The sequence below is a fragment of the Hyaena hyaena genome, unplaced genomic scaffold (genome assembly GCF_003009895.1).
Source record: "Hyaena hyaena isolate Hyena2069 unplaced genomic scaffold, ASM300989v1 scaffold_1670, whole genome shotgun sequence".
NCBI lineage: Eukaryota > Metazoa > Chordata > Mammalia > Carnivora > Hyaenidae > Hyaena > Hyaena hyaena.
In genome coordinates, this window is record NW_024082305.1 from 187671 (window position 1) to 198255 (window position 10585).

Sequence of the window (10585 nt, forward strand, 5' to 3'; positions counted from 1 at the left end):
TCGGAATCCAAGGCTGGTGAACTTATGCACTGCTCAATCAGCTCATTGGCTACTGAGGGCCCGTAGTAAGCCCCGGGGTCTTCTAAGAGTGAAATAAAAATATTACATTTTCCTTCAGTACCTACATGGCGTTTCCCCCAACGACTACTAGGTTGCTAGGTCATAATACTCAGCTTCTATGGGCCTTCCTACTTAACAAACAATACTTTTGGGTATTTCCTTTGCCCTAGGAAGAGCTGTGAAAGACTCATGAGCCACAGAGAGCATTGTGAAATAGGAAAATTTTGGACCCTCTGCATTAGTGGTTTCAGTGGTTAAATTTTGGGTGCAAAGAAAATTTTGTAATAATGTTGGAAGAAGAGTGTTCAGTTTATCAGAAGTCTTCTTTGGGGAGCCTGGGGGCCTCCGTCGGTTAAGCATCCGGCTTCGGCTCAGGTCATGATCTCGCAGTTCCTAGGTTTGAGCCCCGCTGCAGGCTCTGTGCTGACAGCTCAGAGCCTAGAGCCTGCTTTGGATTCTGTGTCTCCCTCTCTCTCTGCCCCTGCCCTGCTCACGCTCTGTCTCTGTCTCAAAAATAAACATTAAAATATTTTTTTAAAAAGCATAAGTAAGCATAAATAAATAAGTAGAAGATGTCTTCCTTCAACCACAACACCCTTGTTATAAGGACAGCTAGCTGTGAGCACCCATGATGGGAGGGTCTGTGGTGTCCCCAGGGCCTGGCCACTACAGCTAGAATCTCCCTGCCCAGCTCACAACCAGCCCGCTTCCTATTGCCTGTGTTTGCTTGCTCTGTTGACTTTTCCTGTTGGTTTGTTTTATTGCATTTATTCCAATGAGGTTGATTTCATGGGGAGGAGGTATAAAATTTAGTTGATCGTGAATGAATGCTCATTGAAGATCCCTTGAATGAAGCAATTTACTGAATGTCTCATCTCAGTTCCTACTGTCCCCTCATTCGCTGCATGTGGCATTTCCTCCAAAGAACCAACAGCCCCAAATTTCTAAGGAATGCATGGTTTTTTTGGTTTTTTTTTAATGTTTTTATTTATTTCCAGGAGAGAGAGAGAGAGACAGCGTGAGCAGGGGAGGGTCAGAGAGAGAGGGAGTCACAGACTGAAACAGGCTCCAAGCTCCGAGCTGGCAGTCAGCACAGAGCCCGACGCGGGGCTCGAACCCACGAACCGCGAGATCATGACCCAAGCGAAAGTCGGACGCTTAACCGACTAAGCCACCCAGGCGCCCCTAAGGAATGCATGTTTTAACTTTTAAGTGTATTCTCTGGTAATTTGTAAATGCTATGACTTTAAAACTCCCATTATTAGTATCATTAATGAAACCTCTAAAGTTGAATTTGTAATAGGAAATTTTTTTTTGTTTTCCTACTCAAAAAAGCCTTCAGTGTATCCATCCAGGGAGTTATTTTGTTGTTGTTGTTTCCTTATTTGAGTGACACAGAGAGACTGTGTGCACAAGTAGGGGAGGGGCAGAGAACAAAGGAGACACAGACCCTGAAGCAGGCTCCAGGCTCAGAGCTGTCAGCACAGACCCCGATGCGGGGCTTGAACTTGTGAACTCTGAGATCATGGCCTGAGCCGAAGTCGGATACTTACCTGACTGAGCCATCCAGGCGCCCATATCTTTTTCTAATTACAGTGTGACTTTGTGGAACATTTTTTGTCTTTACTAAAAAGGGCATTCCCCTTCAGAGTAGACCTTACTAATCACAGTGCTCATTGCTTCTCCTGTGTTTGGAGTCTTGTTTTTGCAGCATTTTGCAATCCTTTGCTTAGCTGTGAACACACTTACTGTTGTCATGTTTAAGTTCATGCCCAAGATTGGCCACGCCATCCCTGTGTTGCTGGGCCTCTACCCCTGGACCATTATCCCTCTGTTGTCACGTTACATTTGATACCTACAATTTGGTCTGTCCTCTGAGTCTGTCCTCTTAGTCAATCATAGTCAGAAGGATACACTGTGCTTGGTTTGTTTAAATTTACCTCATATTGTGTAGGTGATAAACGGGATTTAAGCATGCCACAACACAAGCTGCACACAGACCATCAGTGCAAAACTACCCTGCGTATCCACAAAAGGCATGCCTCCCTTCTGATATGCTGCGTTACTTGAAAGGAAATACTGATCTCACACTTGCACCATGAGGTAGGATTATCATTTCATCTAGAACTAAGCTGCATGGGCTCCAAGTGCCTGATAGCATTGGTCATATTTGTTAGCTCAATCCAAACACCTGTTGGCTTTTAAATTTTCTAATGAGTGGATGCTAGATCAAATATGTCCCCTATAAAGTGGTGATGAGTGACAAGAATTTTTTATGGTGTTTAAATGAAGCCAGATTTCATTGATTCAGATTAATTAGATGACCTAAATTAATGCAAGTCTAAACTAAAGTGTGTTAAAGTTTCTTGTTTGCTTTCACTTTTAAGTTCACTGGAATCACCTGAATTAGGCAGATTATTGTATATCACCTGGTGTAGATCCTTGGGGGAGCTGACTTAAGACTTGTACAATTTGGGTTTAATTATTGTACAATTACTTGTTTCTAAAGTTTTGAAAAGCATTGGGACATAGCACTCAAAATGTATTCTGTTGTGTATGTGTCTTTACATCTGGGAGAGAGAGTTTAGGAATATTCAGAGACCTGCAATTAAAAGCCCTTTGGATGATCCAGGACCATTTGGTCCCTTGAGTTTCTGAAATAAGCATAGTAGAACTTTGGTGGGATAATTAACCTGTGAGCCACTTGAACTCCCAAAGACCAAGATGATAATGATTTCTATTCAGTATTAAGAGAGGTATAAAGTTCAGTTAATCATTGATTGGTTGATTAACAGAACATTAGGTGTAATCATCCAAACATCCCTGGGCCAGCAGGCTGTGTGCTTTGAGGACCAGACAGACATGAGCCTTATCATCAGGTGCTCTCAGAGTTGGAGGCAGGTCTCTGTTGACACTGAAGGAAGCAGGGAGAGAAATGTCTGGTAGCATTACTCTGGAGAAACAACCAGGAGAATAGGTCACAATTCAAAGGAAATGAGAGGCCCCACTTTGGATGCCAGGAAAGTGCAATGTGAGTTACAATGGTTCCTCCTTCCCATGCAACTTACTCATTTGGTCTTCTCTCCTGCCATGGTGGAGAGGAGCTAAGCCTGAAAGCTAAGATTGTTCTGCCTGCTTGAGGTCAGTGACAAAATAGACAAGAGAAGTGCCCTCCTCTGCGGAAAGTAGAGTGAGCTATAAATCTCGATGGAGGGAGGCTAGTGTAGTCTTTTCCTACAGAGTTCAAAGATTAGAAACTGTGTTTTGTTTCTTGTTTGTTCTTCTATACTGTCAGTCAAGCCAACCTTCTCCCCATCAATTTCACATTTGTAGACACTGAGCTGAGAAGTACCACATTTGGTTTTCTGCATGGAAACGTCAGCATTCCTTATTGGGAAGCTGCATTCTTGATGACTTACACTTGCGGGAGGAACTTTCTATGAAGGTCTTGAGTATCTTCTGGGCTCGTCTCTTCTTTTTGGCTTGTGATGAGCTGGCAGCACACTTCTGAGGCAAGCAACGGTCTCAAACATCTCTCGAGTTTTCTCTACCTGTGACATTGGACTTGAGCCCTATCTATGTATGAGATTCTGTATCATTCAACCCAGATGTGGCTGGAAAAATAATAGTGTATGCTATTCAAAAACCTTAATAATAACTGATGTAATATAAAAGAGAATCAACCATAAGAGTCACAACCAGAAGTACTGTCTATTTCCTTGGGTCATTTCCGTAGGAAATCAAATTTTATTTGCCTCCCGATTTTCAACTCCAGTCTTTAACTCAGAGCCCACTGAGGTGGTAGGTCTCTCGATTTTCGTTACACCTTTCTGTCTTAGTCTGCTTCGGCTGCCATGATGAAACACCACAGATTGGTCGGCTCAAACTACAGATATTTAGTTCTCTGTTTTGGAAGCTGGGGCGGCCCAGATCAAGGCACCTGATGACCCAGTTCCTGTGAGAATGGCCACCAGAATGTGTACCTTCTCCCTGTGTCCTCATGAGGCAGAGAGAGAGGGTTCTGGTTTCTTCCTCTCTTTGTAAAAACACTAATCCCATCAGGGGAGCTCCATCCTCATGACTTACCGAAACCCAAATTTCTCCCCTGGGCCCCATCTCCAAACACCATCACATTGGGGGGGTAGGGTTTCAACATATGAATGGGGGAGGGGTACACACAAGCATTCGGTCCACCACGCTTCATTTCTCACTCTACTACTACTATCCATTTGGAAGGATTATAAATTAGAGATTTCTAACACATGATGTCAGGATCTCTGGGTGTTCTTATCCACAGCACAGTATTTCTGGTCTGCACTAAATGATAACAAGCAGAAATCCTGAGGCCAGGGCATATAGCAAATTTAATTCTTTGGGAGTTTCGAGGAATGCTAAGGAGATGGCATTGGGATTCTCCATATCCATGTTTGAGAGCTTCGTTAAGGAAAATTTTACCTGATCGTTTTTTCCCTCAAGCAAGAGCATTGTTCTATTTAAGCCAAATTTGATGCTTATGAGATGCAGTGAGCTTGCTGAATATTCATTTGCAGCCCTTTTCATCACGTTCTTGTATTGCTTTTATTTTTCATTGACTTATAATTGTTGTTTTTGCATATTTATGATCTGCTTTGTCTTAAGATGATGACCAGTTTCAAATGCAGTAATATCCTTTCTGATTCGACCACATGCTGTGAATTCTTGGAGAAATCATGTCATTGAGTGGTGGTCACCCACTCATTCCCAGGAGCCTACCCCTCAGCATTCACATGTGTGCGCCGCTGTCCTCTGTGGACGCTGTAGACTGCATCCCCTAAGCTAAGATGAAGAGTGGGAATATTGCAGTCTTTAAAACGCATTATATTTCAGAGTCACAAAGTTCCTGAGGGGTCATCTGAGCCACATGGTAATTTCTGAGGGGTTTAAAGACAGAGAACTCCACACACTTCAGTGTTCTCCTTCCGTATGAGATACCCCTTCAGATCCTTTGCTCTTGGTCACATGATCCATTAGGAAGAGCTTGACCCCCATGTTACTTTCCTTTGAACGAACGCAGACACGCCAGCACCACTGGTTGAAAGCTCTGCGGGCAGGTGGCCTCCAGAACACAGCCACTAAAAATAACTTAAACGATGGAAGTGCTTTATAGCATGAGATACAGATGCTCTAAAGGAAGAACCCAGGAGCTTCATACAGTGTAACACACTTCTCTTCGGAAATCCCTCAGAAACCCCTTCCCCACACGCTATTAGAGGGGGGAACCCTGCTGGATGATCCTGCTTGACCCCTATGAACTGGGGCAGTGTGGGATTGCACAGGGTTCATCCAGAGAGCCTCGGCCTGCCTGAGGGCCTGCCCTCAAGTCTTCGAATTTTTTAGATTGTTTCTTTGCCTGTAAAATGAAATAATAACACATGCCCATCCTCCTGGTGGTTTTATTTTTCTGGATTTTTACAAGGATGAAAAGATGCAAGGTGTGTTTGGCTTGTTGGGTTCTGGGAGTCGCTGAGCGGCGTTGCAGAATGGACCCCTTCCATCACATGCTGGTGTGGGGTGGGGAGTGACACAGAAGGCTTACCCAGACCCTATCTCGTGGGCCATGCACCCTGCCAAGGCCGGGTTTGACTCTTCCGGGTAAACTTGTGACTGCCGATTTCACCCTAAACAATTTGTTTTCTTCCAAGACAGCTCGTGGGAACCCAGGTTCCCTCTCCTGTTTTCTGACAGAGGTACAAGTAGCTAAATGCAGAACAGGGTAAAAGAAGGCATCCTGATGGTTCGCTGTTAGAAAACAAAGCCAATGTTGTGAAAATGATTGTGTGTGTGTGTGTGTGTGTGTGTGTGTGTGTTTATCATGTGTTCTGCCTATCAGGTTTCTGGAAAATGAAAAGGCTGGGATATTATTTTTGAAAAGAAAATTTTCACCAAAGCACTGCCTTGGTGCCTTATGTTTATACGAAGTCATTATATGAATGTACCGTTTGGAAAGGAAAATGCTTTAGGGAATCAATCACATTTGCAAATTCGTGTCATTATAAAAACGCCAGGGCCGGTTCTATTAATCTGAAGAGTACAGTGTTCCAGGGTGAAACCATGTATCAGAAAACTTAATTTAATTCATTTTTTTCCATCAGAAAAATATCATATTTTACTTGGCATTAAAACCCTTCATTTATTTCTTAAGCATTTCCCTTTGCCCAGTGAAATAGAAACTGGTGAGTGCATTCTTTCCAACGACCTACAGCCCAGGAGGTTTTCCAGTTCCGTGTTATTTGAAGCAACGCAACATCCAGCATGAATGGCTTTTCCTTAGGTTCTGTGAACTGTGTCGGGCAGAGACCAGCGCTGGAGGGCAGCCACACTGGTCTTTAGGGAGCCTCCTCCTCCCTGGGACAGACAGGCTCCCTTGTAGAATTTTAGAGAAGCTTCTTAATCCCTGACAGTCGCTCAGGGAAGCAGTGCTGGCACGCACAGGCATCACAGTGGAGGAGACCGCGGTCCCCAGATGGGCAGAGGCAGCCTGTTGCCCTCGTGGTCCCTGTGTGTGGGAAGAAGGGGCTACGGTCATCAAGCAAAGAGTTGTGACATTTGCGGCCATTGGTTCCACTGGGAAATGGGCCGCCATGTAGCTGGCTGTGGAAAAGGGAAGCCCAGACTCAAGTGGGAGCTGAGATCTAGGGGCTGACTGGCCTGAGTAGGGTGGCCATGTTTCTCCTGAGGGGAGCACAGCCTCAGCCAAGGGGTGGGGTGGTGGCAGGGACCATAGATTGCCCCATCGCAGGGCCACAGGGAGGGGCAGCCCTGCCATCGGACCAGAGCACACTTCCTTCCTGCTCCAGAGCCAGGAGAATTCAGAGGACATGGACTGGGATCCCCAGAAGAATACAGGAGGAGGTGGGACTTGCCATCCCAGCGTGGCATCAGTGTCCTCAGAGAAGGGCCCCAGTTGTGCATCCTGCAGAGGGCAGGGCCCCTGGGGACAGGTGACAGCGTCATCCGGCTCTGTCGCTTACATTCAGTTCTCATTTTGGAGGAACTGACTTCCTAACATGTTGACACTTGTGCTTTGAAGGCCTTTTTTTAAGGAGAAAAAGATGAATCTCTCCGAGGTAATCACTAAATTATTATTTCAGCTGTGCCTCATAAGGAATGAGGCCGCATTCTCTAAATCTGAGCAGTCTGGTTTGCGTTGGCTCCCCTCCTTGTCTGCATTCTTTGGTGCACGATCCTTCAAAGCAAATCCAGCAGTGACCAAGTTCGGAGAATCTTTAGCAAAGTGGACGGTAGTTTTGCAGGAGGAGAGCGCGACGGGGCGGAATTAACAGTCGCCATTGGGCAGGACACTAAACTCAATCCCGACAGCAGGAGGAGGGGGCTCCTCCGCCCCGATGAGTCAGGAAGCCCCCCAGCTGGCTCACGTGCTCACGTGATTGACACTCGCAGAGGTGACATGCAAAAGCGTGGCCGTGGAGGGCGGACAGCCCCGTGCAGTTAGGAAGGCTTGGGAACAGCAGTGAAGACAGCCACACGCTCCCCCGCTCTGGGCCAGTGCTCACACTTACACACACATGACCAGCACACATGCCCCCTGATCAGACCATGTGTGTGTCCCACGTTCACATTGTATATCACACAGAGATATACATACATCACGCAAAGCCACACGTGATGTGTGTGAATTGCACGCCTAGCATGCACACAGCTGTCACAGGCATCGCTTATGTCCTATGCCACACACACACAGATATGTCACACAAGTCACACGGAGACTTCGCATAGGCACATAAGTGTCACATGCATACATCACACGTGCAGGTCACACACACCATGCACATGACGCACACGTATACACACTGCGTGCACGCACATGACAAACATGCCACATGTGCACATATCACACACACACAGCAGTGCCCAATGTTGGTGCTTTAATGTCCCCTACTGCTGGAGGAGGAGGACACGCGGGTGCGTGGGATGCGTGACGTGACATTTCCGGGGCCGCGGGGAGAGCTGGCCGAGCTGCAGGAGCTCTCGGCCTCCAGGACCGCGACACACGCAGGCCAGACAGCTGGAAGGCCCTCTGGTCTGACCTGCCCTTCCCCTGCTTCCATGGGGCGTCCGTATTCACAGAGAAGCTCATCAAGTCATTCTTCCCATTTCCAGCTCTGTCCTGCTGTCCCTCCGTCCCCAGAATGGGGTTTCCCAGGGCTCACGGAGTCCCGTCTCCCACCCGTGTTCAGAACCTGCGGAGAGTGAGGACGACGTCAGGTGGACGGAGAACGGGACATCACCTTTGCTGATGTTACCACTGTTTGGCGGTGTGGCTCGGATCCGGGCCACATGGTCCTGGCTCCGCTCCCCTGAATTGCCCACCTCCTCCTGCCCCCAGCACAGGGGCTCCAGGGCCCACGGGCTCCCTTGGCTGAGAAGAGAGGGGATGAGGGAAGGCCCCCTGGGAGGAGCGGAGACTTAGCCCCTGGTGTCCGGATCCTTCTCCAGCCTCCTCAGTCAGATGATCAGTAGGGGCAACAAGCTCTTGAAGAACAAAACTTGGAAGCTGATACCCTGCCTTTGTTGTTAAGGCCGTTAGCGCCGTGCTGGGGGGACTTGAGGCCGTGTGGAGGAGGGGGTGTCGGCACCTTATCTGGGTGTGGCCGCCCATCTTCTGATAGACCTGCCGGTCTTTCCCTAAATACGTAAGAGAGAAATCAGTACTAATCCGTTTTATATGTCATTACCCCTTGCTCTGTGTCCGTAGTGTGCTAGATAGGAGTGCACACACTGGAAAGACGGCGTCCTACACTGTTGGTGAGAATATAAGCCCAGAGGTGCCTGGGTGGCTCAGTCGGTTGAGCAGCTGACTCTTGATTTCAGCTTAGGCTGTGACCTCAACAGTTCATGGGCTCTAGCCCCGCACTTGGCTCTGTGCTGACAGGGCAGAGCCTGCTTGGGATTCTCTGTCTGTCTGTCTGTCTCTCTCTCTCTCTCTCTCTCAAAATAAATAAACTTAAAAAAAGAATACAAGTGGAATGTTCCCTCAAAGCAATTTCATAATATGTATTTAAAACGTAGAAAATAGTCATGGCTTCTGACTCAGTGCATTTTATGAATCGACCTAAGGGAAAGATGAAATATGAGGCCAAATTGTTATACTTGAGGGTGGCCTCTAGGCAGATACAAAGAATATTGAATTAAGTGTCCAACAGCGTGGACATAACTGATTTGTTGTGTAGTCGTAGAACTAAATGTTAGCTAAGCATTTGAAACCCTGTTTCTGCACAATGGATGTGCAATAGAAAAGTAAATCACTGCCTTTAGAATGAATTTGGTCCTTTGGAACAAGAGAAAGGTCTTGGCAGAACCAAGTCTGGGAACAATTTTGAGAATGCAGAGGATCATGGGGTGGGGACAAGGCCATATGGACAGTGGGGTGTGCTTGCTGGGTAGGACTATCACACGTTCTTTTTAGTTTTTCTTTTTCGTTTTCTTCCCCTTCCCCCAATTTTGATGGACATGAATTTTTATCATCAGAAGAGTAGAGAGTACTGTGGTTTGAGAAGCTGCTATATTCCTATCTCAAGAGAAGATCATAGGGAATATCACTGATCCAGGCTCAGTGAGTACAGTTTGGATGGGAGAGCACCATGGATCAATCACCTAGTACTGAAGTAATGCCGTGTAACAACCACAAAGTCTCAGTGGCGCCGAACAGTAGACTGTGGGCTGTCTGGTTGCCTCTGCTCCGTGAGTCTTTCATCTTTCTGGAACCCGTGGGTTCACCAGGGTATGTTCTTTCTGATGAAGCACAAGACACATTGCCGGCCATCTCAGCCTGGGCTCCACCTGACCCCCAGTCACTCCTACTGAAATCACACAGCTGAGCTTAAAGACAAGGGGGGGACCTCAGAGCCATCCATCCAAGGGCAAGGATCCAGGAAGGGGCTAGAATCCCTGAAGGCAATGGCTGTTTCCTTTAAGCAAGTAAAAATGTTAGTTTGGAAACAAACGAAATTGACTTCCTGCGGCGTCCTCTCTTGCGTTGCTAATGTGCATTTTGTTACCGTTGTGTTCGTAACTTAGGAACACTCGCCCTACTGAGAGGCTCTTTCTGTCTCCTTAGATCCTGGCCAACGTGATCATTTTCATCTGTGGGAGCCTGGCGGGGGCGTACCACAAGCACCTCATGGAGCTCGCTCTGCAGCAGACCTACCAAGACACGTGCAATTGTATCAAGTCCCGGATCAAGCTGGAGTTCGAAAAGCGTCAGCAGGTAAAAGGCATTTTTCAGTCTCACTTCCGCACTATTTGAGGCATGATTAGAAGACTGTTGTTGCTGTTGACACCGAGCACGCCGTTCATTCCTCACGGGCATCAGAAAGAATCTGGAACGGCCGACTGCCCGCGCTCAGCCTCGGGCTGGGCACTTGGTGGGGTCATAAACCAAAGAGGAGGGATGGCGTTGCAGACCCAGACCCAGCAACTCCAGGATCACCCGTGTGTGAGCATCACACCAATGGCCGTCAGCACA

At 47.2% G+C, this 10585-nt stretch overlaps 1 protein-coding gene across 1 annotated transcript in view; it reads left to right on the forward strand.

Annotated features, from left to right (window-relative positions):
* The window catches only part of LOC120226383 (adenylate cyclase type 2-like), a gene marked incomplete at its 5' end in the record, with an annotated part of 193035 nt that extends 182669 nt beyond the window's left edge, over positions 1–10366 (forward strand). Inside the window, one exon of the mRNA XM_039224564.1 lies at positions 10178–10366. Coding sequence (XP_039080495.1) covers positions 10178–10366 — 189 coding nt within the window. The remainder of the gene's footprint in view (positions 1–10177) is intronic.
* Positions 10367–10585: the final 219 nt, after the last annotated feature.